At 34.4% G+C, this 26,768-nt stretch overlaps 2 protein-coding genes across 5 annotated transcripts in view; both read right to left on the bottom strand.

The window, feature by feature from the left end:
- Fak (protein tyrosine kinase 2 Fak) overlaps nucleotides 1-26,768 on the bottom strand; it is a 170,458-nt gene that overhangs the window by 108,605 nt on the left and 35,085 nt on the right. For 2 of the 4 annotated variants that reach the window (XM_090116461.1, XM_090116462.1), the window contains exon 2: nucleotides 23,134-23,643. The exons of the other annotated variants lie outside the window; for them this stretch is intronic. In XM_090116461.1, coding sequence (XP_089972587.1) covers nucleotides 23,134-23,201 — 68 coding nt within the window. In that variant the 5' untranslated portion in view covers nucleotides 23,202-23,643. The remainder of the gene's footprint in view (nucleotides 1-23,133; nucleotides 23,644-26,768) is intronic. 4 annotated transcript variants of the gene reach the window in all.
- On the bottom strand, nucleotides 9,029-12,372 carry LOC149897512 (uncharacterized). The gene is made up of 4 exons (XM_090116478.1): nucleotides 12,356-12,372; nucleotides 10,734-10,967; nucleotides 10,546-10,607; nucleotides 9,029-10,471 (listed from the first exon to the last, which is right to left on the bottom strand). Exons 1-4 carry the CDS (start codon nucleotides 12,370-12,372, stop codon nucleotides 10,431-10,433), a joined length of 354 nt encoding a protein of 117 aa, XP_089972604.1. The 3' UTR covers nucleotides 9,029-10,430.

Raw genomic sequence — 26,768 nt, 5'->3', positions numbered from 1 at the left:
AGTAGCTTTATTTTGATGAGATGCCCAATAATTTCATGTACGAAACTCTCGATTGTGGTAGCTACCAGAGGAAACAAGGATAAAATATTTTGATTTGATGGTTCTCAAATATTAATTACTAACTGAATGTTTTTTTTTTGTTCAATCTCAAGATAATTATCTAAATTATTCGAAAAAATATTTGTCCTACAAAATCTATGGTTTGATCAAAGAGTCCCCCTTTCCAATGTGTATCGATAACGAAGTCATCATAAATGATTACTAACCAGCTGATTTTTTTATTTTCACTTATTTAATACTTATATAATTCAACAGACATATTGTCCTACAAATTGCGTAATAAATATTTGAGAACCGTCAAATCAAAAATTTTTATCCTTGTTACCTCTGTAAGCTACCACAATCGAGAGTTTCGTACATGAAATTATTGGGCATCTCATCAAAATAAAGCTACTCACGAAAAATTAGCTTGATAGTAATCACTTGCAAAAATGGGCGATGTATCCCGGACTAATATCGCACGCTGTGTTATTTCATAAAACGTCGCTGGGTTTATTGCCTCCTTCATTTTCTCTTTTAAAAGGTTTTGAAATTTTTATCATTCACTAGATTCAGACAAAAAGGCGAAAGAATCTCAAATTTTATTAAAATTATGTGTACCAAAAACACATAACTAATAAAATTTTTCAAACAGCTAGAGATTGTCTAATCTAAAAATGAACGCCCTTCCACTAAACTTAATTGTTTCAATGTGTGAGGACAAATAATTATTGAACCACTTTATATGTGTGCGTGCGTCGATTCTACTGCAAACTTTGACACTCGCGCACTGATTTGTCAACTAATCGGGCGATCAGTTCAGGTGCCTAGCATTGTATGGCGGGGAGAGCGCGCTATGTACGGAATGACACGTCCGTTCTGTCGTGCATCGCGTCATTTATGCACTAGTTGGCCAACTGGTCCTGTCGTTCGGGCATGGACAGGACTGGAGGACTGAACGACCAATGAGGCAGACCAATTTGTGTGTATTGCGTCTATACACGTACTTTGAATGTGAGCGTAAACACAGTGGAGGGGCGTTCATTTTTAGATTAGACAATCTCTACTAGGATCGAAGAATTGAATAGAATATTATTCAGAGCAATTTTTAAGCAAATGTCAAGTGTCAGAGTGGTTTAATAAATAAACTGCTCAGGCTTATGCAATTATAACTTGGCCAATTTTTTAAACTAATTACAAAGATGTTTCAAATCCTTACCGTCATCTCGCATACGTCATAACATCCTATGCCATATTAAAATCCGGAGCCAAACCCGCGACGTACTGTGAAATATTTGAACAGATTTAATAAAGAAAATGCCAGTTTAATAAAACCCGTTTATTTCTAACAAGGATTAGTGTAAGTCGCTGATCAACAAAGAATTACGTGGAATGTTCCACGTTTATCTGGGATTAATATGAAAATTTTTAATTTGAAGCAAATCCTGTGTTACATTTTGTTTACAGACATGAAGGAAGGAACCTATCCGTTAAAATCACATGATTTAACTAGTGAACAATATCAATATAAATTAAACGTTTTTGAATAATATTCGTTAAGTTTCATCAAACTTTTTTAATTTATTACATCTCTAGTCGCACATTTTTATTCCCTGCACATCACGTGTTTAATGCAACATTCTATCATTTCATTTTTGACATTTCTTCCTTTGAGTTTGAAGTATGTGTGCGTCCACACTGAATGCGCGGTGGCGGCGGCCTAGGCGGGCGCGACGAGCGGGCGCTCGCGGTGGCCACACCGACGCGCGAGCTCAAGTAGCGGTTCGACGTTTTTCGGGTGTTGCAAACTTTGGACGATTTGCTATTTTTACTGGACAGTCCGATTTTGAGATGAGATCATTATAGAAGTTGTACACGAAATAAATAAAACAGAGGAATAACGGGTGAATCTTATATGAAGAATAGAGATTATACCCTACAAAATTACTGTGGTGTATATAAGTGTTTTAGATTGAATCGCACCTATTAATAAAGAAGTTTCACTTCAACAATTAAGTATTTACCGCTATTTTACGAAAAACAATAAAGGATATAATATATGAAGTCGAGCGACAAGACCGAACTGGTTTGATACCCCCGCCGTCCGCGCATTGGGTCGCTTGCTGACTAGGCCCGTAGTGTGGCCAGAACGCGCGGATAGGAGAGTTTGAAAACTACGCGCGCTGGCTCGCTCATTACCGTCGCACTAGGCTTCCGCCATAGTCATTTCAATGTGGACGCAAAGGCGCGTTTCATACGTTTGATATTTCGCGCCCGCCGTCGCAACCGCGCTAGGCTCGCAGTGTGGACCTGCACTATGAGTTTTTTAAGATATAAGATGGAAACTCTTGGGCAGAAGGCGACTATTACTTTAGACTTTGGACCATTGGTTTCATATTTGAGACTTGAAAAAGTACAATATTACGTCGCTCTTACACAAATCGTTCGACGAACTATCGCAAACTTTTCGACTACGTCATTCAAACGGAAAATTAAAATTGACTATTTTTTCCCTTTTACTAGAGAGAGCTTCGTACTTTTTCAGTGGAAACTTTTCTTTCAGTTTTCTGTTCAATTTGAAGACTTTTTCAAGTGCTTAAAATAATTTAGAATATTTTTTCTAATTACTAAAATGGAAAGGAAACAAATAACGTAGTTACTGTTAAATTTCGAAAATTAATAAGAAATAAAAAAATACTCGGCTAAAAAAGCTCATTTGTTTTTCGTGACCACTATAAAAATTTATACATAGTTAGAAGAAAATAAATTAAGTAGTTTTGACGTAATTAGAGAAACGTTATTGAATTCTACTAGGTACTATTTTTTCAAGATACACCAGCATAATAAATAGATGTCTTTAAAACCTTTCGTAACCGCGCTACCAATTAAACGGTGGTAATTTGTACATTTCCCTACATACATCTCGCGGCTTATCATACCGTTATCTCATTTAAATTCAAGCACTCGCCATATTTTATAGATACGTATTGATCTACGGTTCGGCGCTGTTACAGTCCTCCTATTTGCGACTGCAGAGCGTGAGAACGTCGAGCCACCATATGAATCGCTTCGTGTTTCATGTTCGCCTAGTACTTTGAATACGACAATTTGCAAATACGTAGTACTATTATAACTTTCTATTTATACTATCATACTACTGCGTATATCGTTACTACTCCTAACAATGAATTTGGGACAATTACCAAAGGGAATAAACAAAATTTACGTTTATGGTAACTTAACGTTAAAATGTATCCTGGTTATCCTTAATATAGGGACAGGTTAAGCCCAGGTAAATATACCTACCGTCCGTGCTCACTGGTCAGTGGTCAGTCTAACTTTGCTAAATAATTTCCGCTACGATGAACAACGTCGACGCGTGAACGTGGAAGTTTTAAACCCAAAATCCACTGTTAACGTTTATTATCAAACAAATTAAGGTTAAATATGGCTTTTGTTTAAAATTTCGCACTGATTTCTGTTTTACGTAGAATGAACAAGTTACATTTTATTTTGCTTCAAGTATGAAATGAAATTTTGTAAATTACTAATACAATAATTGTGAAACTATCACGCAATATTACAAATGTGAAAGAGCGAAACAAGGATCTGTTTTTACTAAAAAATTTAATTATGAAATTAATGTAAAAAATATTACTTTAAATCTATTTTTGTCGTCTAATGCATTTTTCAACAAAGCGCAAATAACTTAAACACAGGGTCTAGAACACCGAGGATTATTATTGTAGTTTATTCTTAAGGACCCTCAGAGCTGCGGCGGATGATACTTCAGTCTAAGGTTTCTCCGGAAAACCCGTGAAGAGCGCACCTTTTTAATGCTTGAAAGTATAAAACAAAATAATTGAATTTCACAACAAATTCAATTAGAGTTAGTTTAAAACAGTTTTGTTTTGTTTGATTGAAGGTAGTCTTAAATTACTTTGGGCACGATTTTTATGTTTGCCATATATGGAATTTCACAAACACGCACACTGTGTCTTAAGATTATAAATGTACTATAAAATAATATTACGAGAATCCCTTTTATTAGAGGGTTGTTCCATCCAGTTTAACATAAAAGTCTTTTACGCAAGGGTCTTAGTAAAAGTTCGTTCGAAAGAAATGAACTCTTAAACAAGGCACGGCGAATCAAGGATCATAAAACAAAAAGTCCGTTCCAAACTCACTATTTTCCAATATAAAAGTTTGCCAACGGCTTCAAGTTTGTCTTCGGTCATCCGAGTTTGCTAAGAAGTAGCTTATAAACAATATTGTGGTTATATCTCAATTTATATACTGTGCTTTGCTGTTTTAATCAACCTGCAAATAAAGAGGAATTGTTTAATTCTCTAGGCTTAAGTTCGAATTTTATTACTTTAAGTAGGTATTGAAATCGCTTTAATCAATTCTAAATCTTATTTATATCTAGATTTTATGGTTAAAAATCTCTGCAAATCTTTATTGGAATAATTCCAACATTTCTCGATAGTTATGCGCTAAAATAAAAAGTAAAATAGCTAACACTAGATGGTGGCATAGCTCAATCGGTGTTCGCCGGCTCGCAACAAAAGAATGGACAGAATATGAAAATGTCGTCGCTATAGCGATCACTGAACAGTGATTTAAAATATGAATAGACGGTTAAATTGAGAATTTATAATTCTCCTGTTTAAAGATAAAATGATTAAATATTTATTTTTATGAATTTAATATTTCAAACACCTAGTCGAAGAAATGAATAAAAATAACTTTTCCGGGAACAAAAAAACATTAATAGATAATGGCTCCAATGCTATAAGCACGTCTATGTTTTATAACAATTATTAACAATCTGTATTTTACTGAATTTGTGTATCCATTCACATAATAATCTATTGAACCATATCTATGTATATTAATTTCTGAACTATCCAACACTAATCCTACCTTGCAACCTTTTCTTTTCAACAATACCTTCCCTTACCACGATTACCAAATACCTTATAAGTTATAACGCTACGCACCTTATAAGCTATATTAAAACATTCTACAACCATAACATTGCACCATCCACCCATTCAACGACCTACGTCGCAAGCACAATTCCGCTCTAAGCTAACCTAGCGGCAAAACCATTTCTCATTAATACGGATGCAAAAGGGAAAAAACTGCGAACCTGTTGGGGACACCACCCCTATCGATTGCCCGGCGGGGGACGGTCTGGACTTTGAAATATTTAAACAGCGGCGACGGATTGTGTGCGAGAGAATCTAACCAAGACGCGTATTGGATTGCTCGTAAACGCTCTTGTGAAAAATGTGTAAAGAAAAACATGAGCAACTATTGGAATGTAAAATTGTATGGACAAAATATCACAGAAATTAGAAAGAAATACGAATATAGAAGAACATAAACAATATATTGCATTAGCAATGAAACTTATTCGTATTATTGCTATAAGGTACACCTAGTCACGATTAGAACATGATTAACAAATCAATGTCTTAATATAAGCAGGATCACAGATAAGGCTGGCCATAAATATCATAGATTAACATTGATTTAAACTACAAATATGTATAAATAATTAAGAATATATTTTTATTTAAATTTCAAAACTTATCTTGTTTCCTTTAATAGAAACTTCAGCAACTAAAACTAAAAAGACAACAGTTAAAAAAAACACCATCCAATTCCGTTGAACTGTAGCCAAACTTTTAATACAGTGACACGTCCTACTCGCGCGAATGTTGCGAATGAAATGCAGTCTAAATTTATTTACACATGCGGGTATGTCCACAAAGTGATTGTCACGCGCTGAGTTTTCATATAAAACGAACGTTTTGAATAACTTTTTATTTGCAAAGTCACCAACCAACGTTTTCTATATTTTCCGCTTAGCTTTAAACCTTATCTACGGATATCCTTATCTATGCTACATGATATAAAGATGCTGATCTGTTTTCATCACAGGTTTTCATACACAGATGCATAAATTGTGTAAGTAGAAATAATCCCATCAATTAAATCAAAAATTATACTTTAACCCTCGTCCAACTTTACACATAACGAGTAACAAAAGCCACAATTTTCGCCGTTTCCTTGATAATAATTAATGAAATTAATAATCCAATTTTAAACTCCGACAAGAAACCCTACTACGGAACCGTAAGACGCTGCTCGCTCGCAACGCAATTAAAAATATTGTTTTCGAGTTTCATATTTCAATTACAAAAGTGGGTTACACGAATCAATATAAAATCGTAATTAAACTTGACAGACACGCGTTGAGTTGCGTAACGTCGGCTACGGTTACCGCGTAATTGACGTAATGTGTAATTTGACGGGGCATGTCATTGAATCGATCGAAAATTTGTCATTGGAGAAAAAAGGTGCGTTCGAGAATGACCGATGTTTATTTGTCAACACAATTTTGTTATCAACTAAATTGATCTCAGATCCAACCGCATTCTTTATTGCTGCACCACTAGTGTTGGTCTTACCATGATGATATATCGCCTATAGCCTTATTAATGCTATCTACCACATTATATTTTAAACGGACCAGTAGTTGATGTGATTACCGGATTCAAGCAAACAAACAAACTGGTCAGTTTTATATATCAGAATTCAGTACCGACTCTTATAACTAATACCTTAAAAAAAAATATTATTTCAGTTATATTCAGTTTAAAATCCTATAAACTTAAAGGTGACAAAAGAATCAACTTTCGAGTTTTTCACAAACCCCTAAAAGTGCTCTATAGTCTATAGTGTCCTTCGGGACAGCTGTTAGCTTTAGTATCGATACATATTTAATTTCAAAGACGGTTAGCCTTTATAATACTTTTAACAATTTCTTTACGTTCCTTTTAAAAGCGCTTTTCTTCTCTTTCAAAAACTACACTTTTAAAACAGTTGTTGTTTTTCGTCAGTCTATCATAATACGTTCGCAAGTGGCTATAAAATATTCCTAACTTTTAGTTAATAGGGCAACATTGCCTCAAGCGCTAAAATCACAAAAGTGCCCCAAAACTCTACGGGGCCTTAGGAAAAGCAGGGCCTCAACCTGCCAACGTAATGCCATATTAAAAGGTAAAGGACACTAATTTTACACACAATAAGTAATGTATCTTTAGTTCAAAGAGGAGTGATTAATTTGCTGGTAAAAGGCACGATTCTCCATTACGAGAGAACTGCTAAAAAGAACAATAAAAATAATACTGTTTCATCCGCCGTTCAACATAAAAGACGTATTTAAAACTTTCCCATAAAAGAGATCGTCAACTAAGCATTTCTGTATGACCATATTATATTATTTTTTTGTATACGTAGAATAATTGTATTGTTAGAAACAAATCCTCAACTGGCAACCCAAACCAAGGGGGTGGTTATAAAAATGAATTGAACAGCTGATTTGACACACTTTGCGTTGGGCTCTCGGACGTAACAGTCGTTATTGGTTGTGTCTAGTTGTGTTAATTATTATTTTGAGTCGATTATTATTTTATTGTTGAAGGTAGACATATAAAATCATTTTGCAAAGAATAAATCTTTCTTCGTTGAATTTAAAATCCCTAAGAGTATGATTTGCAAGGGCCTCAAAGACTACAGACTACGTCACTGTCCAGGCCCCGGGCATATTCACAAAGTAAACATAATTCGGCGTTCTCCATGCACCTCGTTAAGTATGCAACGTCTGAGCGAAATATTATTTCAGTATTATACTGAAAACTTTAATTTGTTATGTGAAAATCTTTTATACGGTAAAAACTTTTTGAGCTGAAGTGGCGCGTAAGATTTGACTATTCCTTTTAGCGTATTTACTAATGAAACGAATATGCTTTTAGCAAAATACTTATATGAAAAATATAAATTAAGTACGGTCTCGGGTGACAAATGAAAGAATTTCTTTATTTTATTAGATGCAATAACATTCTTTACCACATTTACTGTTATTAAGTCGAATGTATTCGTATATTAGTAGGTATTTATTTTACCCTCAGAGATGTCTTATGTGAAATGTCGTAATTGATAGCTAAAAAACAAGGAAGAGCCCGGTAAAGACAGTTTCAATTCGAAAAAAATTGCCTTATGTTTCAGTTGCTTTCCCCTCAACATTAATTAATTCAACTAGAACTCCTCTAGCGCTTTTCTATTTTTTATTTATTATTATAACTTGTCTTACACCTTCCGTTGCCTAGCAACCAAACTCCCACTTGTTAACAGGTGTCGTCTGTCGGCCAACGGAACCACTCGCGGGTTGTGCACTCGACCGTTACTGATTAATCACTTGTACTCAATCAGACAGAAAGTGCGGCGATTGTTTATTAAATGTGTAACGATATGGAAACTTCGAACAAACCAAAAGCGTTGATATGGCTGATTGAAAACGAATGGTTTATTGATATCTTTAAATTACGTTTGAAAAAGTACTTTAAGACATTATTACATTGGCTACAAGCATTTTTTTTTTTAATTTTGTATTATATCACACGCTATTACGCGTTAATATTTAGAAATGGAAGACCGAATTTAAATCTCTTTATTGCTTTTAATTAATCAGACATTTTACAACAAAGATAGGTGAATATAAATTGATCAGCTTATTAATTTAATAATTGTTATAAAAATTATTCTATACGACGATGATCTAATAAAATCACACGTCAAATCTAAAGATTTTCAAAACAATATATAATTTTAGCCATCGACAAACTAGAGCCCTTCAAATCTTCCCTGCAAACTTATTGAAAAACTTTAATGAGCTCGTCAAGAACAGCATTCGAGCAGTATTTCCCGAACAAAGCCCAAACTTCGTAGCGTAATGACGTTTAATGTTCAATAGGCGTGTCCACACAGAGCGAGCAGCCTCGCGAAGTATTGTCTGCGCGAAGTCGCGCTGTCTATGTGGAAATGGCTCGGCTAGAATGACAAACTGTCCCGAATCACTTCACCCGCATTGATAAGTGTACAAAGTTTGAATAAAATCTGTTCGTCTTAAGACGATACACAAAAAAAAATCCACTGCTTGGCGGGCGGAGTCTAATAGCTCGCTATCGCGAACGCCGGTGTGCGCGAAGTCATTCTTGCAAACTCGCCGCGCTGCCGCTGGCCGACTCGGGACAAACATGTATGGAGTCGTCATACAGTTATAATATTGTTATACATTTATTCAATTGTTGATTTATTGGTTTTATTTTCTTGCTTATAAACAAATAATCTTCTTTCCAACAACTACTTAGACATTATTAATAATTATTATTATTTCGTAATGTTTACTTTATTACAAAATAATACAGGTTATAAATAATCTTTAAAATAACAAAAAATATTGTTACTCTGAAAAAATGAAATGGTACTCAATAACGCGGACTACTGAATTGATTTAGATAGAATTTGATGCTGACGTAGATATTACATCATGCCCAGAAATGAAAGGTACTATTTCTGAAAGAAGTTATAAACCCTAATTCTTCTCAGTCAAAGTCAAGAGTGGAAGATATCACTAATACAGTAAAACTGATGCGAAACTTTGGATGTTAATTTGTATATTTTTTTGTTAGTTGTTACTTAATCACGTCAAGACTACATTACCAATTTTGATAAAATATAGCTAATTGCCTGGATTTACACATAGGATACTTTTTATCCGAACTGAACACTTCTGTGGGATAAAACAGGATTCACGATATAACCTAATTCCACGCGGGCAAAGCCGCGGTCGGAATGATATTTTTTTAAATAAAAAAATTGTTTAAAAAAAAACACAAAATAAAATATTGACGCATGTATTTATTTTTTGCACTCTATTATAATTGTAATTATTCATTACAAATAATCAAAATAAAATAGCCAGAACAAAGTTAGGCCCTGGTAGGGTAGGTAGGCAGGTACAGCAATGTGAGACGAACACTGGCTTATTTATACCAATAATAATGTATTATAAACATTAAATTAAGTTTACTTTCTAACAACAAAAATACATAATATTAGCTAATGTGAAAGCGAATCAACCAATCATCCCACAAAAATGAAATGTGCACACAAATATTCATTCAAATCGGTTCATGTCATTAGGAGGAGTGACTGCAGCGCCATCTTCCGGGCCCAATTGTGTTTCCAGATCACCCAGGAACTCAATTTAATATACTTACACAAAATTTTTCGAAATGAAAACTCACATTACTATGTAAATATGAATATAAACCTGTTTTATTACTAAGCAATTTCCCGCACAGGTGTAGTAAGTATAAATGAAATAAATATCAACATCAAATTCTTTATACAACATACTTACCTACCACCTTCTAAGAAATGTAATTCTTGAAATTATTTCGTATTTTTTTTAAATATAATACTACTCCAATGAGCTCCTGTTCCATATTATGTCCGCCATACTTCCACTAAGTTCACCATGATTTTTTATTTCTTTGCACTTTGTTGCTTTTTGCTAAAAATGGAATCATGCGATAAAACCAGTAGAACGTTGATAACATACATTTTTGACTGAATAAAGGTACTTACGAAGGAGTGGGTTCACATTGTGAACAATCAGTGGGTTTATTTTCCTTCTAGATTCCGGATTTCTGAAAAGATTATCTATGCTATAAATGAAAATATCTTACACATTCGTTATGTACTTAAAACAGGGGTACATATCAAACATCGTCTATAATACAATTATCATCAAATTTAAAATAAAACCAACTTACTTCATTAATTTGTTCCAATTGTAAGCATTCTTTTTCCTCCAACCTTTATGTTTCTTCTTCTTATTTTCTTTATTGTCCCCATTTGTCTCATTTTGTCTTATCGTGTTGTCACCCTTTTTTACGATTGCGCGAGCGACACAAGTTCCCCGTGTGACGGCCGTAGCGGGAATGACTCGTGCAGCGATCGGGGTAGGAAGGTACAGGGCGGCTCTCGCTATATTGGCTGGTCGCGCGCTAATTTCAAGTATTTCTTGTTTATTTCAAAACCATCGCACATTTCAAAATTCTAAATCGGTAGACGTATATTGACGGTTGTATATTTTATAGTTAATATCCAAAAAGTCGTAACTTTACGTTTGTTATTTTGAAGATGCCAGAGATTATAAAAAAATAACAATGAGAACTTTGTATTTTTTTTCTATCGAGAAAATATCATGGAATCATGTTTCTAAAACGGTAGACGTATTGTGTTACTATTGAACTTTCTTGTCAAGAATTTTCATCACGACAACTTTAATAATATAAAAATTACGAAGGTTTAAAAAGGGCCGTAAATGTTAGAAAAATTAATTCATCACCTTAAGAAGTGTTTACGTGTGTGAAAATGCTTCGCGAGCTGTGTTCGCGAGGTTGCTCGCTCTGTGTGAATCCGCCTTACAACATTTAATGTATAATATAATACGTAATAAGTTGAGTACCTACGTGCACTTATGTGAAACACAATTTATGCGAAATGCTAAAGTTACATCGCGGGAGAGAATGTTCATTCCTACGATATTACCTATGAGATTGACTTTTTAAACTTAAATAAGACGCGAACGATACGACGTCATTATACTTTATATTTTATAGCAGAAGAAAACATCACCAGCAGCTTTTAATGGTGTACGTTATTTCTGGTTTGGATTTATAATGCGATATATTTTTATTATACCTACCTACTTATTGGTTTTCAATTCGCCATACTCAAACTATCACTTTTCACAACAAATCACATAATAATGTAAATAGCATACATCAAGTGCCCCTACACTTGCCTCTAGCCCCTACTCACGACACATCGCGTGATGGCTGAGTACTGTCAATCAGTCTTGAAAGCTAGCTCTACTATTACCTTGACTCCTCAAACTAAACGAATATGCTAAAGCTGAAGAGTATGTTTGGTTGGCTGAACAAGCAAATATCAGGAACTATTGGTCCGATTTGAAAATTTATTTTAGTGTAAGATGGCCCATTTATCGAGGAAGGCTATAAGCTATATATCATTACGCTAAGACCAACAGGAGCGGAACAATGCGGGTAAAACCGCGGGGCACTTTTAATCTTAGGTATGCCTAATTATAACAATTTTGCGTAAAGTAATATAAAAGTATCCGACAGCATTTAGCTTTTATACCAAACATTTTAAAGACAGTACAACCACAATGTACAGATATAACTCGTAGATACATAGATATGTTTATTTTTATCCATCCATACTTCACATTCATAAACATTTGTTTTATCTGTTAATTATAGTTAAACGTATTTAAACATGATAAGCATAGCTTCATAACAATTCAAATATAATCTAACATTTCAATTGTTATACACACAGAAAACTCGAAAAGCGTCGTGGTTACCATAGAACACGATCCATTGCGTGCCAACAAGCTCTTTTATATACATTACTAGCGACCCGCCCCGGCTTCGCACGGGTGCAATGCTGATACTAAATACACTACAGAAAAATTGTGAACGTTGTATAGGTATAAAAATATAGCGGCCCGCTCCGGCCTCCGGCATCGCACGGGTATAAAATATAGACCGGGAGATACTGACACAAAATTTCGAGTCATTTGTAACAGGATGGCGGTTCTACAGGGGTCTTAGTACGCAATGACAAAAAGAAAAACGATGGCGTGAACGCTGGTACCGGCGGCTTAGTCGCGTGGGCGTTAGTCGAACTCGTCGGAAAATAGCGAAAGTCAAACGATTTGTAACAGTATGGCACTTATTTTTCCTGTAAGTTTGAGGATCAACAAATATAAATACAAAATTTCAAAGATCTAAGTGTTGGAAATCCTCACTTATATAAATTAATAATAAATTAAGTTTTCAAGTATAACAGCACTTTTTCCCCCTACTAGAAGTATGGCAAATATAATAATGGTCACATTTTATCAAATACTCTCCAAAAATCCAAATGCAATACTGGTACAAAAAGTTTGGCGAAATAAAAATTTTTTGCAGATTTTCGGCGGTATGGCGACCATTTGGAATCGTCCGAAAAGTATGGCATGGCGATTTTCGTAAATGGCTGCACGACGATAGTTACCTGTGCAAAAGTTAGCCTGGTACAAATGGTTGAATGATTGTTTTATTTAAATCAACACATTCGCGTCGGTATGGCGGGCTGTAAGTCACACCGGAAAAGTATGGCATGACACTACCGCCTACCACTTTTTTATGGGCTATCGGTAAATTCTAAAATTTTTGTGTTACAAATCGTTTGACTTTCGCTATTTTTCCGACGAGTTCGACAAACGCCCACGCGACTAAGACACCGGTACCAGCGTTCACACCATCATTTTTCTTTTTGTCATTGCGTACTAAGACCCCTGTAGAACCGCCATCCTTGTTACAAATGACTCGAAATTTTGTGTCAGTATCTCCCGGTCTAATACATAGCCGGGCGGCCGCAAACGCTACGTCCTGCAATTTTTAAATCTGTAATATCTTCGAAAATATTCACTTAAATCATACGGTGTAAAGGGCCATATAGATCTATATTAAATGAACAATGTATCCATGGTATTTAATTGGATAAGGATTAATGCTGTATTGGTTAAAATCGCTTCGAAAATTAGCCATTATTTGTCGTAAAAAGTAAATGACAAAAAAAAGTTATTGTGGGTTATCCATAAGAGATAGACATATACCATCGCGGACTTTTCTGTAGACCTTTTCAATGTGTATAATACTTAGTACATTATTTTGATAAAACTCGTAGGGTTCAGCCTGCGTTTGCAATGTAAGCGGAATAAATGTAATTTTTTACGACATCACATTAGAAACCTCAAAAATAAAAGTACTTCTCCACTACTTAATGGATCTTATTATACATATAAACCTTCCTCTTGAATCACTCTATCTATTAAAAAAAACCGCATCAAAATCCGTTGCGTAGTTTCAAAGATTTAAGCGTACAAAGGGACATAGGGACATAGGGACATAGGGACAGGGAAAGCGACTTTGTTTTATACTATGTAGTGATTTGTCCCTGACATGCCCTTGTGAGCTTAGAACATAAATATAGGCTTATTATATGGACAGTGATTTATATGTTCCAGTAATGTAAACGTTTTTAATGAAATTTTTCATTTAAACTAAGTTATAATGTATAATAATCGCTGGCTATATAATAATCAATAGATAAAATGAAGCAAATGTAATATAGATATACATAGTTTAAAATTACAGAAATATAAAAATAGAATACGTAAAAGATGCAGTAGCAAATCTCTCTCTCAAGTGTCCCCTTATTCCTCGAAACACGATATATTTTATAGAAGGTTGTCTGAAAATAAGCACTACTTCCGTGTACCAGTAGGTCTACCATGAGTTTACGCACACGATACTCGCTAGCGATTGTAGTAAGCGGTTTGTATGAAATTTCGTACAGCGCCCCCTAGTGTGCCGTATTAGAACTAAAAAGCCTACCATGAGGTGCATTATAGTATACTACAGTAGATAACGTATAGTAAACTATACTACACTCGCTGTAGTAACCATACAATTTTTGCACCATGAGTTCTAATTTTGACATATGTCATAGTTTATAACTATTCGATGATAGATACGTCATTCACGGAAAATAATCTCGTGAACTATTCACGTTTACTATTGTAGTTACGTCAGACGATTTAACTATGTCAACTCATGGTAGGGGTACTGTACCTTTTGTATGTTACAAGATATATTTCAGAATAGATTTATTTTGTGCCGTTTAATCTTCTTATATATAAAAATGAATCGCAAAATGTGTTGGTAAGCGCATAACTCGAGAACGGCTTAACCGATTCAGATAATTCTTTTTTTATTATATTCCTTGAAGTACGAGGATGGTTTTTATGTAGAGAAAACATAAATATACACCACGGGCGAAGCCGGGGCGGACCGCTAGTCTTCTTCTTATATATAAAAATGAATCGCAAAATGTGTTGGTAAGCGCATAACTCGAGAACGGCTGAACCGATTTCGATAATTCTTTTTTTATTATATTCCTTGAAGTACGAGGATGGTTCTTATGTAGAGAAAACGTAAATATGTACCACGGGCGAAGCCGGGGCGGACCGCTAGTATTATATACATACAGCATCGATGTTTACACGCATAAAATAAACCAAATCGGTCATAACAATACGCAGTACGCTAAACCGGCTAAAGTATAACAAATAAGGAAACTTTCATTATCCGTTTTAGTCATTTAAAGCCAACAGATTGGCAGACTATTTCGCATACATTTGCAAGTTTCCCAACTCCCATCACTGCAGTTGCTTAAGGCCCTTCGCTCATGGAGCTATTCAAAAATGACTGAACTAATCAGTAATTACGATTACAAACCAGTTACAAATTGTATCTCGCATACAACGCTACTCAAGTTATAACTTTATAAGGTTTCAGTCACTTGTCAATGTTTGCTCGTTCATTTTTATCATAAAAAGCAAGGAAAATCGGGAAACCAGTAGCGTGGAGACCGGCACGACGCGTCGCGCGTGATTGGTTGCTAACGCGTTACTCACCAGTTAGTAACTAGTCGCGTCGTGTGCGAATCTCCATAGAACATGTATGGGCTGTGAGTTGTGACGCTCAGGCAACTCGTTAGTAATTTGAGTTTGTGACTAGTTCTTTTTGAGTAGCTCCATGAGCGAAGGGCCTAACTGTCATAACTGCATCGTTTTATGCTTTGAATTACAATAACTAACTTTAATAGTTTCATTATATGTATTTTATTATCTTTCCGCACGTGGCTTCACTCGCTTTAAAACAAGACTCACTACGTATTATGTTATCTGTGCTTTTGCTATATTATACAAAAATTGGATACGACGCGAAAGAAGAGCTTGCAAGACAAAGTCTACGTGTTTATTGTTTACGTTTGGTCTTTAGGATAAATCCTATACGATACAAAGACGTAGGTAATTTTATTTTATTCAGTTTTAGACGTAGTTCACTCTATATCAAAATAAGTATGCATAAGAAATAAAATTTTATTCTACGTGAAATAATGTTTTTATGGTATATCATTTTACTATTTATGATTTTTACGAGTTTTACTATTTTCTGGTGTATTGAGAAGTTTCACTCATTCTGAAATTTTTACATATCACTGGGATACGGGTAACTTATAATTAACAAATTACATTCATTGACTGTATACAAAATTTCGATCAGCCTACAGCGAGTGTAATCGGTCAGACGGTCATTCTTCATTCTTAATCCACAGAGATCAATCCAGAATGTATTACACATGTTCAACCAATAAATAAAATACAAGAGAAAAAGTATTACTTTCTACACCGATAAGTCAATTCTATAATCACACTAGCGGTCCGCCCCGGCTTCGCCCGTGGTACATGTTTACGTTTTCTCTACATAAGAACCATCCTCGTAGTTCAAGGAATATAATAAAAAAAGAATTATCGAAATCGGTTCAGCCGTTCTCGAGTTATGCGCTTACCAACACATTTTGCGATTCATTTTTATATACAGGGTGTCCCACTATTGGTATACTAAGCGCGAAGGGACTTGTAGTTTTGCATACACTGATCACGTAAAAAATACTTAAAAAACAAAATTACACCAAAAAAATTTTGCTAAGCTTTTCCTGAAAATCCATGTTTTCTTCTCTAGCTTCGCGCAGCCGGCATATACCGCCTCGCTAATGTGAGCATTTTGTCTATGAAAACATAATCTTAAACGATAGCTCACGTGCTGGTAGCAAAGCTGGGCGGGTTGCTTGTTATGGGTGTACACATAAAGTTTTTAAAAATCATCTATTTGAAAAAAAAACTGCGTTTGGAATTTTATAAGTATTTTTTACGTACTCAGCGTATGCAAAACTATAACCGCCTTTGAGCTTAGTATACCAACAGTGGGACACCCTGTATAAAGATTACCTTTATAAAGTACGAAATTAAACGCGATCCATAACTTTAATATTATATTTTGATATAATATTTTATAAATTGAAAGACGTTGAACTTCACGAAAACTGTTCAGAATGTCTCACAAACTCGAGTTTCCTTTAACGCCTTTAATATTCAACTTCAAAGAAAAATTTCATATGCTCAGTCACTCAAAAAGTATCGCGTATGAAATACAATAAGCAGTGATGTGCGAACTGTTGTCGATATTTTATTTGTATTCACTTCACATGTTTGAGCTATGAGTGCTTTATACATACCTAAATCCACATAGCGTATATAATATTTTGTGAGATATATATCAATTGTCTGGCGTAAGTTTGCTGTAGAATTTATTTCAGTGCAGGGAAAATAGTAACCAGAGATGTAATCTTTCTAATCTTAGTAAAGTTTTTCAATATATTGAATGAGTATAAATGATTGAGGTGTGAGTTTGGTGGAACGTGACTTATGGTCAGTCTGTAATAAATTTCTTTTTTTCTCATGATTCATTAAAATAATTCGTTGTACGATGCAAGTATCAAACTATACTGTAGATAACTTTTTTTGACGTACTGTAGAAAAACATACATTACTAGCTTATTTAAACGCTACATCGATAAACATCATACATCACTAAATCCATATAAATGTGTAGATTAAAGACCACCCGCTTCAACTTGTCACCTGCGCCCGAAACTTTCAAAATGTATTGAAATTGAAAAGTTTCACTGAAAATTCTATCGAATGTGAAAATTATTGCCGGTTATTCAACCCATATTGGAAAGGAAATTGACGACGTTCTTTAAAATGGATCAAATATATTATGTTGTATGATATACATAATTAATTGATCGAATTTGCTTTTGCTGAGGCCTGTATCCGTTTGCTAATCTTAAGATAAATTTTGTAATGTTGTTGACTGTGTTTTTTGCAATAAATTTATTTTCTTTCTTTCTTTCAATTAAGTATTTTTTGTTCTCACGGGAAGGAAATTAATAGGACACATTAAAAACTGAATCTGCAATATTTTTTGTCTTTCAATGACAACCTTCAAAACCGATTACAAAGAAAATTGCTATAAACATAGATTATAATTAAATTAAATTGTATTTTCTACATATGTTTGTGCAGGTACCTATAATGTTTATCCTATCACAACATTATTTGTGAAGTACTGAAACTAGAGCTAAAAGGAAGGATGATTATATGTATAAACACAAACGAACCAAGGGGTAATAACTAGCTCAAAGCTTTAGAACTTGAATAATCTACACAGACGCATTTATGTAATTGGTGCCGGAGCGACTGAGTTTAATGTCTTCCATTAGATTATTGGACTAATAACTAGACCGAAACTTTGGCTAATTTATAGGTTTTGGCTTTAGCTTGTTGCTTATGCAGCTAGCTCATTCACGCGGCTGCACTTGCGCTATAAATTTAAAGTCGTTTAACATGAAATTAGTGAAAAAAATGGTGAGTATTTTCTTGTGTTAATTAATTAAGTTTTTAACCGGGTTTAAACGCAATTTATTCATTCAAACTCAAACTCAAACATTTATTTATTACATTAGGCTTCTTATAGAAGCACTTTAGAATCGTCTTTATATATTCTTAACATTTACTTCAAATGGAAAGCAGTATCTATGGAAAAGATCCGGCAAAAGAAAATCCATAGTTGCTCTTTTAAAATCATGCCAATATTACAATATAATGTTACATAATATGTAACTTATATCTAACTACCTACATAATATGCCAAAGAACTGTCCTGTGGTTCTTACGCGACAACCCTCCATGGATTTTCATCTTCCGTATATTCCTTAACGCTGTACTAAGGCTCTTTGAACTTATACATTTTTTACATAAGTTTTAAATTATATTATTAACAACATTTTAATAACACGGGGAGAATAAGTATCTTAAAGAGAAACAAATTGACCCGTCAAACATGAATACATAGGAACATAGACGTATAAATAATAAATATAGATATGATACCTATAGGTAATACAACCTTCTATTACAGTTGTTAAATTGGCCATAAATCACGTGAACATTAGCAAATGAGGTCCACTACAGCAATTAGCGTAATGGACAAAGCTCCAGTGCCTAATTAGCCCCTATACATGTATGTGTTTATTTTTTGGCGTATTCCCAAGAGCTGCAATCGGAACGGTTACGTAAGCCTCTCTGACCTCCTGTTCGGTTATGCTATCCTGGTACTTGCTTGCTTCGAATTTAAATTGAATAAAACCTTAATGTTAATAGAAAACTAACTTTTTAATGTTTATTATTGGTAGTTGTTTGTGTACCTACTGAAAAATACTGTTTTATGATATATATTACAATTAATTGAATAGTTTTTACTTTTTATGTACGATTTTATAAGCTTAAATTTTATGTTTGTATGTAATCGACTCTTTTAGACTCGATTTTGACCCAATTTAAATTAATAAATGTAATTCAAACTTGGTACACTTATCAAGTATCGATGACAATACAATAATTTCATGATTTTTTTTATTGGTAATAGGGAAGCGCTTGACCACTTAAGTTAGTTAGTTAGTAGTTATCTAACTGAATCGTGTTTTTTTTAGCTTTATTAAACATGTATATTATATTACGTAACATAACAACAAACATTACTAAAATTACTTTTACCATATTAAAAGGATGGGATATGAACACTTTGGCACCATTTCGTGCACTCAGTAATTCAATATAGCAAACTTTAATCAATTACGTCATCAATTTATTAATAATAATAAAACACCCCCACACAGGTTTTCGATAGAGTATCATATCGCAAACGACGGGGTATTATATGGGGTAAATTATTTAGGGTTGGGCAGACCAACCCCACAGTGACGTTAAATAATAATAGGTCTTGATATTTTTAGAGCCTATTTCGTGTAATAAAAACAGCTAGAATTTATAACGAGCCTCTGGAGTTTTGCATATTATATATAAGAGAAGTTTATTACTATTAACTAATATTATTTTGGTTGTTTATAAAAATACATATTATTTTTGTAGAAATCAAGAGATTTTTAAACAACATTAACTAGCAAAATTTTATATTATTTATAACCGCGAACTTGATCCAATTCCCGGATTTCTTGGTAGGTAGGTACCGTACGGTAGTAATTTTTTTTACACAACACAAGTTAAATATAGATACAATGAATTTGCACCTAAATAACATAATATGTACATCTAAACTTTATTAAATACTCATGAAATAATTATATTGTCACCCAACCCTTGAAAAGTGTACAGAGTTTGAATTAATCTATGCGTTTAAAGTAGATCTAACTCGACTCTATAGGAGTCGGTTACATACAAACATACAGGTGAAGCTATTATAAGCGTGTCAAAAAAAAGACGTGTGGCACTCGGGGACTGCCGCGGTAAAGCTATTGCATGCTTACCTTCAAGCCACAACTCCGTGCCCGTCGGAGTGGGGAGCGTGAGGTTTTTTCGTTACGGAATTTCTGGATTCGGTCCCCGCGCTCAAGGCCCGCGATAGAAGCTATGCAATAATGCAATAGCTTAAAATATTAAAGTAGGTTACTATCATACAAAGGATCTAATCAATTTATTCTTCCTAAACACGTGGACGTAACCAATCACTATAAACTATATAATAACACATCTGTCGCCAATAAAAATTAATTATCCTTGCGCTATGGCCTATGACCATGATCGTGGGCGCAAATAATACATGGTTATGAGGCACGAGATGAACATTAAGTAGGGTGATCATGCTTACAAAATTTAGTGGATAATTAGTATTTATTTTGTTGGTAAGTAATGTTGGAAATTATATCCGCATCGGATAATAAGATAAGGGAGTTCAAAAAAAGAAAAAACTTGACTACTAATAACTATAATAAATCAAGTAAGTACAAGGTGGACCAAAAGAAGTCATCCGATGTTGTTTGGCTCTCATTTTTTTTCTAAATGAAAAACTTCGATTCTGTTTTTTGATTATGTTTATTTGAACCTTTAAAATTTTATTGGTTAAGTCGAGAAGATGATATCGGCCAAATGGGCGCCGTCACAATTGATTGCCATACGGGCTCGTTTTATGGCATTTCTTATCGGTTGTGGCTCGCGCAGTGTGTGCCGTTGCTCCGTCCTGTTGGAACCACATATTCTCCAGTCCTAATTCGTCCAATTGCGGCAGAAAAAAACTCAGTCAACATGGCCCTATAGCGTGCACCGTGCCCGTAGCATGTTTCCGGCGATAGCTCGACATCCTCGGCAACAGCGGCGATATTCTCGGGAGAACGGGCGCTCCGGGGCCGGCCACTCTTGGCAACGTCTCGTGTGGTCCCATACTCTTCAAGGTTGGTGGCCAAACGGCGCAGTGTTTGCACAGTCAGTGTCGGACGGCCGGGGAATCGGCGACGAATTGTTACGCAAAAAAGTTGACACGATTATTCCGCGTTATTGGGTACTGTATCGCTCCATGGCTTGTTCACTTGTATTCTACATCTGTCCAGTACACAAATGTCAAAACAGATTTGACATTGGCGGCCATTTGCAAAAATGAGAGCATCTTCCAATAGGGTGATTTCTTTTGGCCCACCTTGTACTTTTAATTTATATGCGAAAATGAAGAACACCAAATATGAAATAATTAATACGAAGCACGCTTTTATATCACACTATTTATTCTTGTATGGTTGTATGGTTTCTTTTCACAACGCGTTTCTTTCACAAACGCTTCAATAGCATCTGAAGTAAAAGCATCAAACTCACATCAAACATTTATCCTGAAAGAAACCATTTAACGGGCAATTATAAAACTTCCCATACTTTCACACCTCCGTACAAGCGCTATTGTTACCCCAAAATCAATAACTACCCTCCTCAGAGGGTGCAATGCGCCTGTTGGGCTTAATCGTGATTTATGGAATCATATTACATGCATTGTGAATGTAATGCACTATGCAATTGTTTATCGCGTATAAAAAATGAAAAAATAAAATATGTGGAATAACCCTATCCTACTGCACTTTGTTGTAGTTATTTATTTTCCTTGTTTAAACTACATTCATATTACAAATATTATCTGTCTATATTATCTCTCATAGAGGTGTGAAGCTGTTATTCTTCGAAAGAAAAATGGATGATTCTCGATAAATCAAATTGCCTTTCATTCCGAAGTCCAAATAAATGTCATCGGTAACTTGTATAACATAATTATTATAATCTAGCCAAACTTTACGACCAATACATACATGCCGCTACAGTATTATAAGTACACCAGTTAAAAGTACATGTGTTACTCAATCAAGCAAAACCAGCTGAAATTACACATAACTATACATTTTGCCTTAGAATGTGCCATTATTAAATCCTAGCTAATCTACGCGCCTAGTAACCCAATATGCTGCCTCGTGATTTGATTTTTTATATTCTTTAAAAATTTATTACTTATAAAGCCCTAGCTTTCCACCCGCAGCTTCGCCCGCGCAGTCAAAGAAAAACCCGCATAGTTTCCGTTCCCGTGGGATTTCCGGGATAAAACCTATCCTATTTCCCGGGGTAAAAAGTAGCCAATGTCCTTTATCGGGTATCAAATATCTCTATACTAAATTTCATGCAAATTGGTTCAGTAGTTAAGGCGTGATTGAGTAACAGACAGACAGACAGAGTTACTTTCGCATTTATAATATTAATATGGATTTGTATGATATAAAACTAAATATCACAGGCTACAATAAAGTATTCCACATGCAGTAAACTCTAAAGTAATGCGACAGCGCGGCACCACATTAGGGAGAGGTAAATATTAACGCCTGCACGGTGCACCATCTCGACGGCTATTCATAAAAATTGCAAGCGGATTGCGCAAACTTGGATATCTGGGAATTTTGAGATTTTTCTATATCGCACTGAAGACGGAAATGCTTTCTTGAAAGATTTATGAGATAGGTATATTTAATGTAAGTAGGTACATAATAAATGTAACGACATGAGATCGATAATAAACTATAAAATATATCGTCAGGAAAAAGTCTGATATTCGGTGACTTAATATATTATTGGAATCGGCAAAAGATTTTTTTGTGTAAATTTTTTTCATAGCAGTATAGGTACTCTACGACCTTTAAATAATCAAGATATCCCATTTAACCTTTGCAAATCGTAACAAAGTTCGTAATATCAACATATTTATTCCGCCTGACAATCTACTCAAACTAATATAATATACTCACGTTTCCAAATACTGGAACACCCTGTACACCGGCTTTCTGTACACGAGGAATCCATCGCAGCGCTCCATTATGCAACACTTTCACTTATAAAAATTCTTTATAAAACTGGTAACACACGATCGATTACATCACACTATGTCCTTTGCCCGTTATACAAAATTTAAAAAAAAGAATACCCGTTTCACTTCACTAGCCGCCAACTACGTTTGACGTTTGTTTTTTTTTTTCTATCTTCTTTTTTAATACAAAGATTATGCAAAAGCTACTTACAGTACTAGGTAAAAAAATTAAGGCGCGTGTACACAGTTTAAAAACGATTACAAAATTTCGACTAATTTGGTCCTTCTAGGTATTTTTCGTTTAGATTTAAGGCTCTCGATTATTGGGCTACGTTAACATGATATAAGCACTTATCCTATGTTATGTTTTAACGCCAGTCGGCCATCACAGTGTATTTTTGATCGATATACTCGACTTCATTTGGCAGTTTTCACTATTGTTACACTTTTTCTGAAAGAGAAAATTCAAATTAGAGTGACTGTATGAAAGGATGTTACATTATATATTTTGGCTTATATTTCCACCGTTATCTGAATATTCATTCCTGAATATCGATATGTATCATGAAATTCAAATTTAATTTTACACACAAGCGTTTTATTGTAATTGGCGTTATGAGGTTGAATGTGTCGACCGCAAAGTACCTACTTGAAAATTAACACCGTGTTAAAATAATAATTATTGCCGATTCCATCGTAATTACAGCAATGCATATAATGCAAATTAGTTTTGATCTAAACAGACAGACCGATTAATACACGTTTTATAACATATTTGTTATTCCTTCTAGGATATTTTAAATGTGCTAATAAATAATTTGTCTTAAACTTTTCACGTGCAAACAAAATCACCAAAATATATTTCCAACACCATCACTACCACGATAAATCGTATTACAGAACAAACAATACAGAAACCAACTTAGACGAATTAAAAAAAATGTTTTCTCGAATAAAATACCAGAAAGAAAACCCATCGTGTAAATTACATAACTATGAGTTCTATTCAAAAATGTTGAATTCAGAAATAGGAAAGTAATAAACGAATTGTAATTTAATATGCCCGCTAAATAATTCCATACACGAACCGCGCCGCGATAATATCAGCAACATAAACAAAATACATTATAAAAAAAACCTGCGTCCGGCCGATGGACGCACTTCCGGTTGTGATAAATACAAGTGCAATTACACTAGTGACAATCAATTCAAGGATTTGTCGGGTTTTTATTATATTAACTGGACCGCCATATGTGATATGATATGAAAGATATTTATAAAAACTAATTTGAGAATACGCACCATCATGGTCTAATTCCTTATTTTGCCTAACAGTAACAACAGGCTACGATCACCAATTATGTAAATTTTACAATCGGTTAATTATTACTATTATTCGATATCAGTCAATATGAGCTTGTGTCAGCGATGTCTCCTGGACTATTGACCAGCATAAAAAAGTAATAGTAAAATGCCAGTCACTCACATTCACACGAATACGCAAACCGAAAAGTGTAGAAATATACGTTTACTAATACTTATGCTCTACATCAGGTCTAACTTTTAGTCGTATGTTTGCACGCAGAGTTACCTAGGTAGCACAATTTGGTTTGTAAGAGTGATGAAATAGAGAGTGTACTATAATAATAATAATGCTAAGACTATAAAAGATCTATATCTAGCTAGCAGTATATTAGAGTATCAGTATACAATAACAGTGCACGCGTGCGCACCGTAGCCCATATACCAACGGAAGCAGCGACCACGCGCCCAGCGTGCCAAGTGTGGCCAAGTGCTATGACCGTAGTGCACAGTTACACACGCTTATGGCTTAATTAATCATTTGGTTGTTAATATAGTTGGTTCGTCGGTGTTGATATTTGGACAGACAGTTTGTTTCGGTCCTTGGAACAAAGGTAATCAACAGCATTGTAATTAACATCTATAAGTATACAAAATTCTTGGTTCTAAAGAATGAGTATAATCGAATCAAATAACGAATTATTATTATCATTAAAATCATAGTTTTTTAACAACCATTTAAAAACAATAAAAATAGTTAGTCCTTACTTTTTATTGTTGAATTTAAAACACCCTTTATAAAAGAACTTGAAGCAGTTATAAATACAAAACAACCACGTACACATACAATCCAACTAATCCATTTTTATCCTCATGATAAGGGTCTTATAAGCAGGTCACTAGCCACCAGGGAGCACGTAACACAGTCTGCGGTATATTCAGTCCATGACGTAAACTAAACCACCACGATATATAATATAATATGACATAATACGTTTCATAAAGAGCCATTACTCTTTCATGACCGTCACCGCAATCCTCTATATATACAGAATGTTCCTAATTTGTATTATGCACTAGCAAACCGGGCGAACTCCGTTTCGCTACCAGAGACACCTTTTCTTTGCTACAAACCTCACAGAGCCCGAGACCCTTCCAACGAATGCAAATCCGTGAAAATCGGTTCGTGCATTCTGGAGTTATAGCGTCAGGAAGGAAAACCCGACTTATTTTTATAGGTATAGTAGATAATACGTTCAACGTACTTATTTCTCTTTTATTATTGTTTTGTTTGTATATGTCTAAATAAATTCCTTTTATCCTAATGATAAGGTTCTATTACAAGCAGGTCACCAGCTTCTAGCCAGCACGTAATAGACTCCGGTAGACTCAGTCCATGACGTAAACTAAACCACCACGATATAATACGTTTCATACGAGCCATTACTCTTTCATGTTCGTCACCGCAATCCGCTATATATACAGCGTGTTTATAATTTTTATTATATCTTATTTCTGTATCCTTGTTTATTATCTTCAGTAAATAAACAATCCTAAATAATTGACACAAATTTATGTATCTAATTCAATTTATCATCAGATTTTCGTTAACACATAACACAGCCTTCATATTCAAATACTAATGTTAGAGTTAGACAACTCTAATACATTCTATGAGTAAGGCAATCATGAATAGAAAATGTATATTTCAACTTTTGTAACTGGATGAAATGCATCATACAACTAGTTTTTTAATCTGCAAAATCAAATTACATTTTCCACATTAAACATCAACTTTTATCCGCTTTAAACGACCATTTTAAAATAATTTCCATTCACGTATACACTCTATTAGCCGCTTTGTATTCCATTAATCGTTCCAGTGTTGCCACATGCCAAATCGATAAATCTGGATATAGTAGTCTAAAAATCTGTATAAAATCTGTATGAAATCAAACCGTAAGCTGTTTAAAATCTGAATGGTATGTTTGTTAAAGAAAACATTGGATTGTACTTAAAACTTTATTGATTAAAAAAATACATACTTTTATTCATTTTATTAATCAATTTCTTGTGAACATTGAGCTTAAAACATGGCTCGTTATTCAATAATTGTTTTGTCAAAATTAGCCCCTCCATCGTTTCGGTGCCTAAATGGTTCCTGGTTTTTGTTTTAATTAAATTAATAGATGAAAAAATCCTTTCATGTAATCAGAAAACGTAGTCGACTCGTAATCATCGTAATGAACGAATGATTGATTTGCAAACATTAAA

Source organism: Colias eurytheme, chromosome 25 (assembly GCF_061535395.1).
Source record: "Colias eurytheme isolate Ceu_HAF_F1 chromosome 25, ilColEury1 Martin Lab GWU primary, whole genome shotgun sequence".
Classification (NCBI taxonomy): Eukaryota; Metazoa; Arthropoda; class Insecta; order Lepidoptera; family Pieridae; genus Colias; species Colias eurytheme.
The sequence above is the reverse complement of the archived record's forward strand: the minus strand, read 5'-3'. Positions and strand labels throughout refer to the sequence as shown.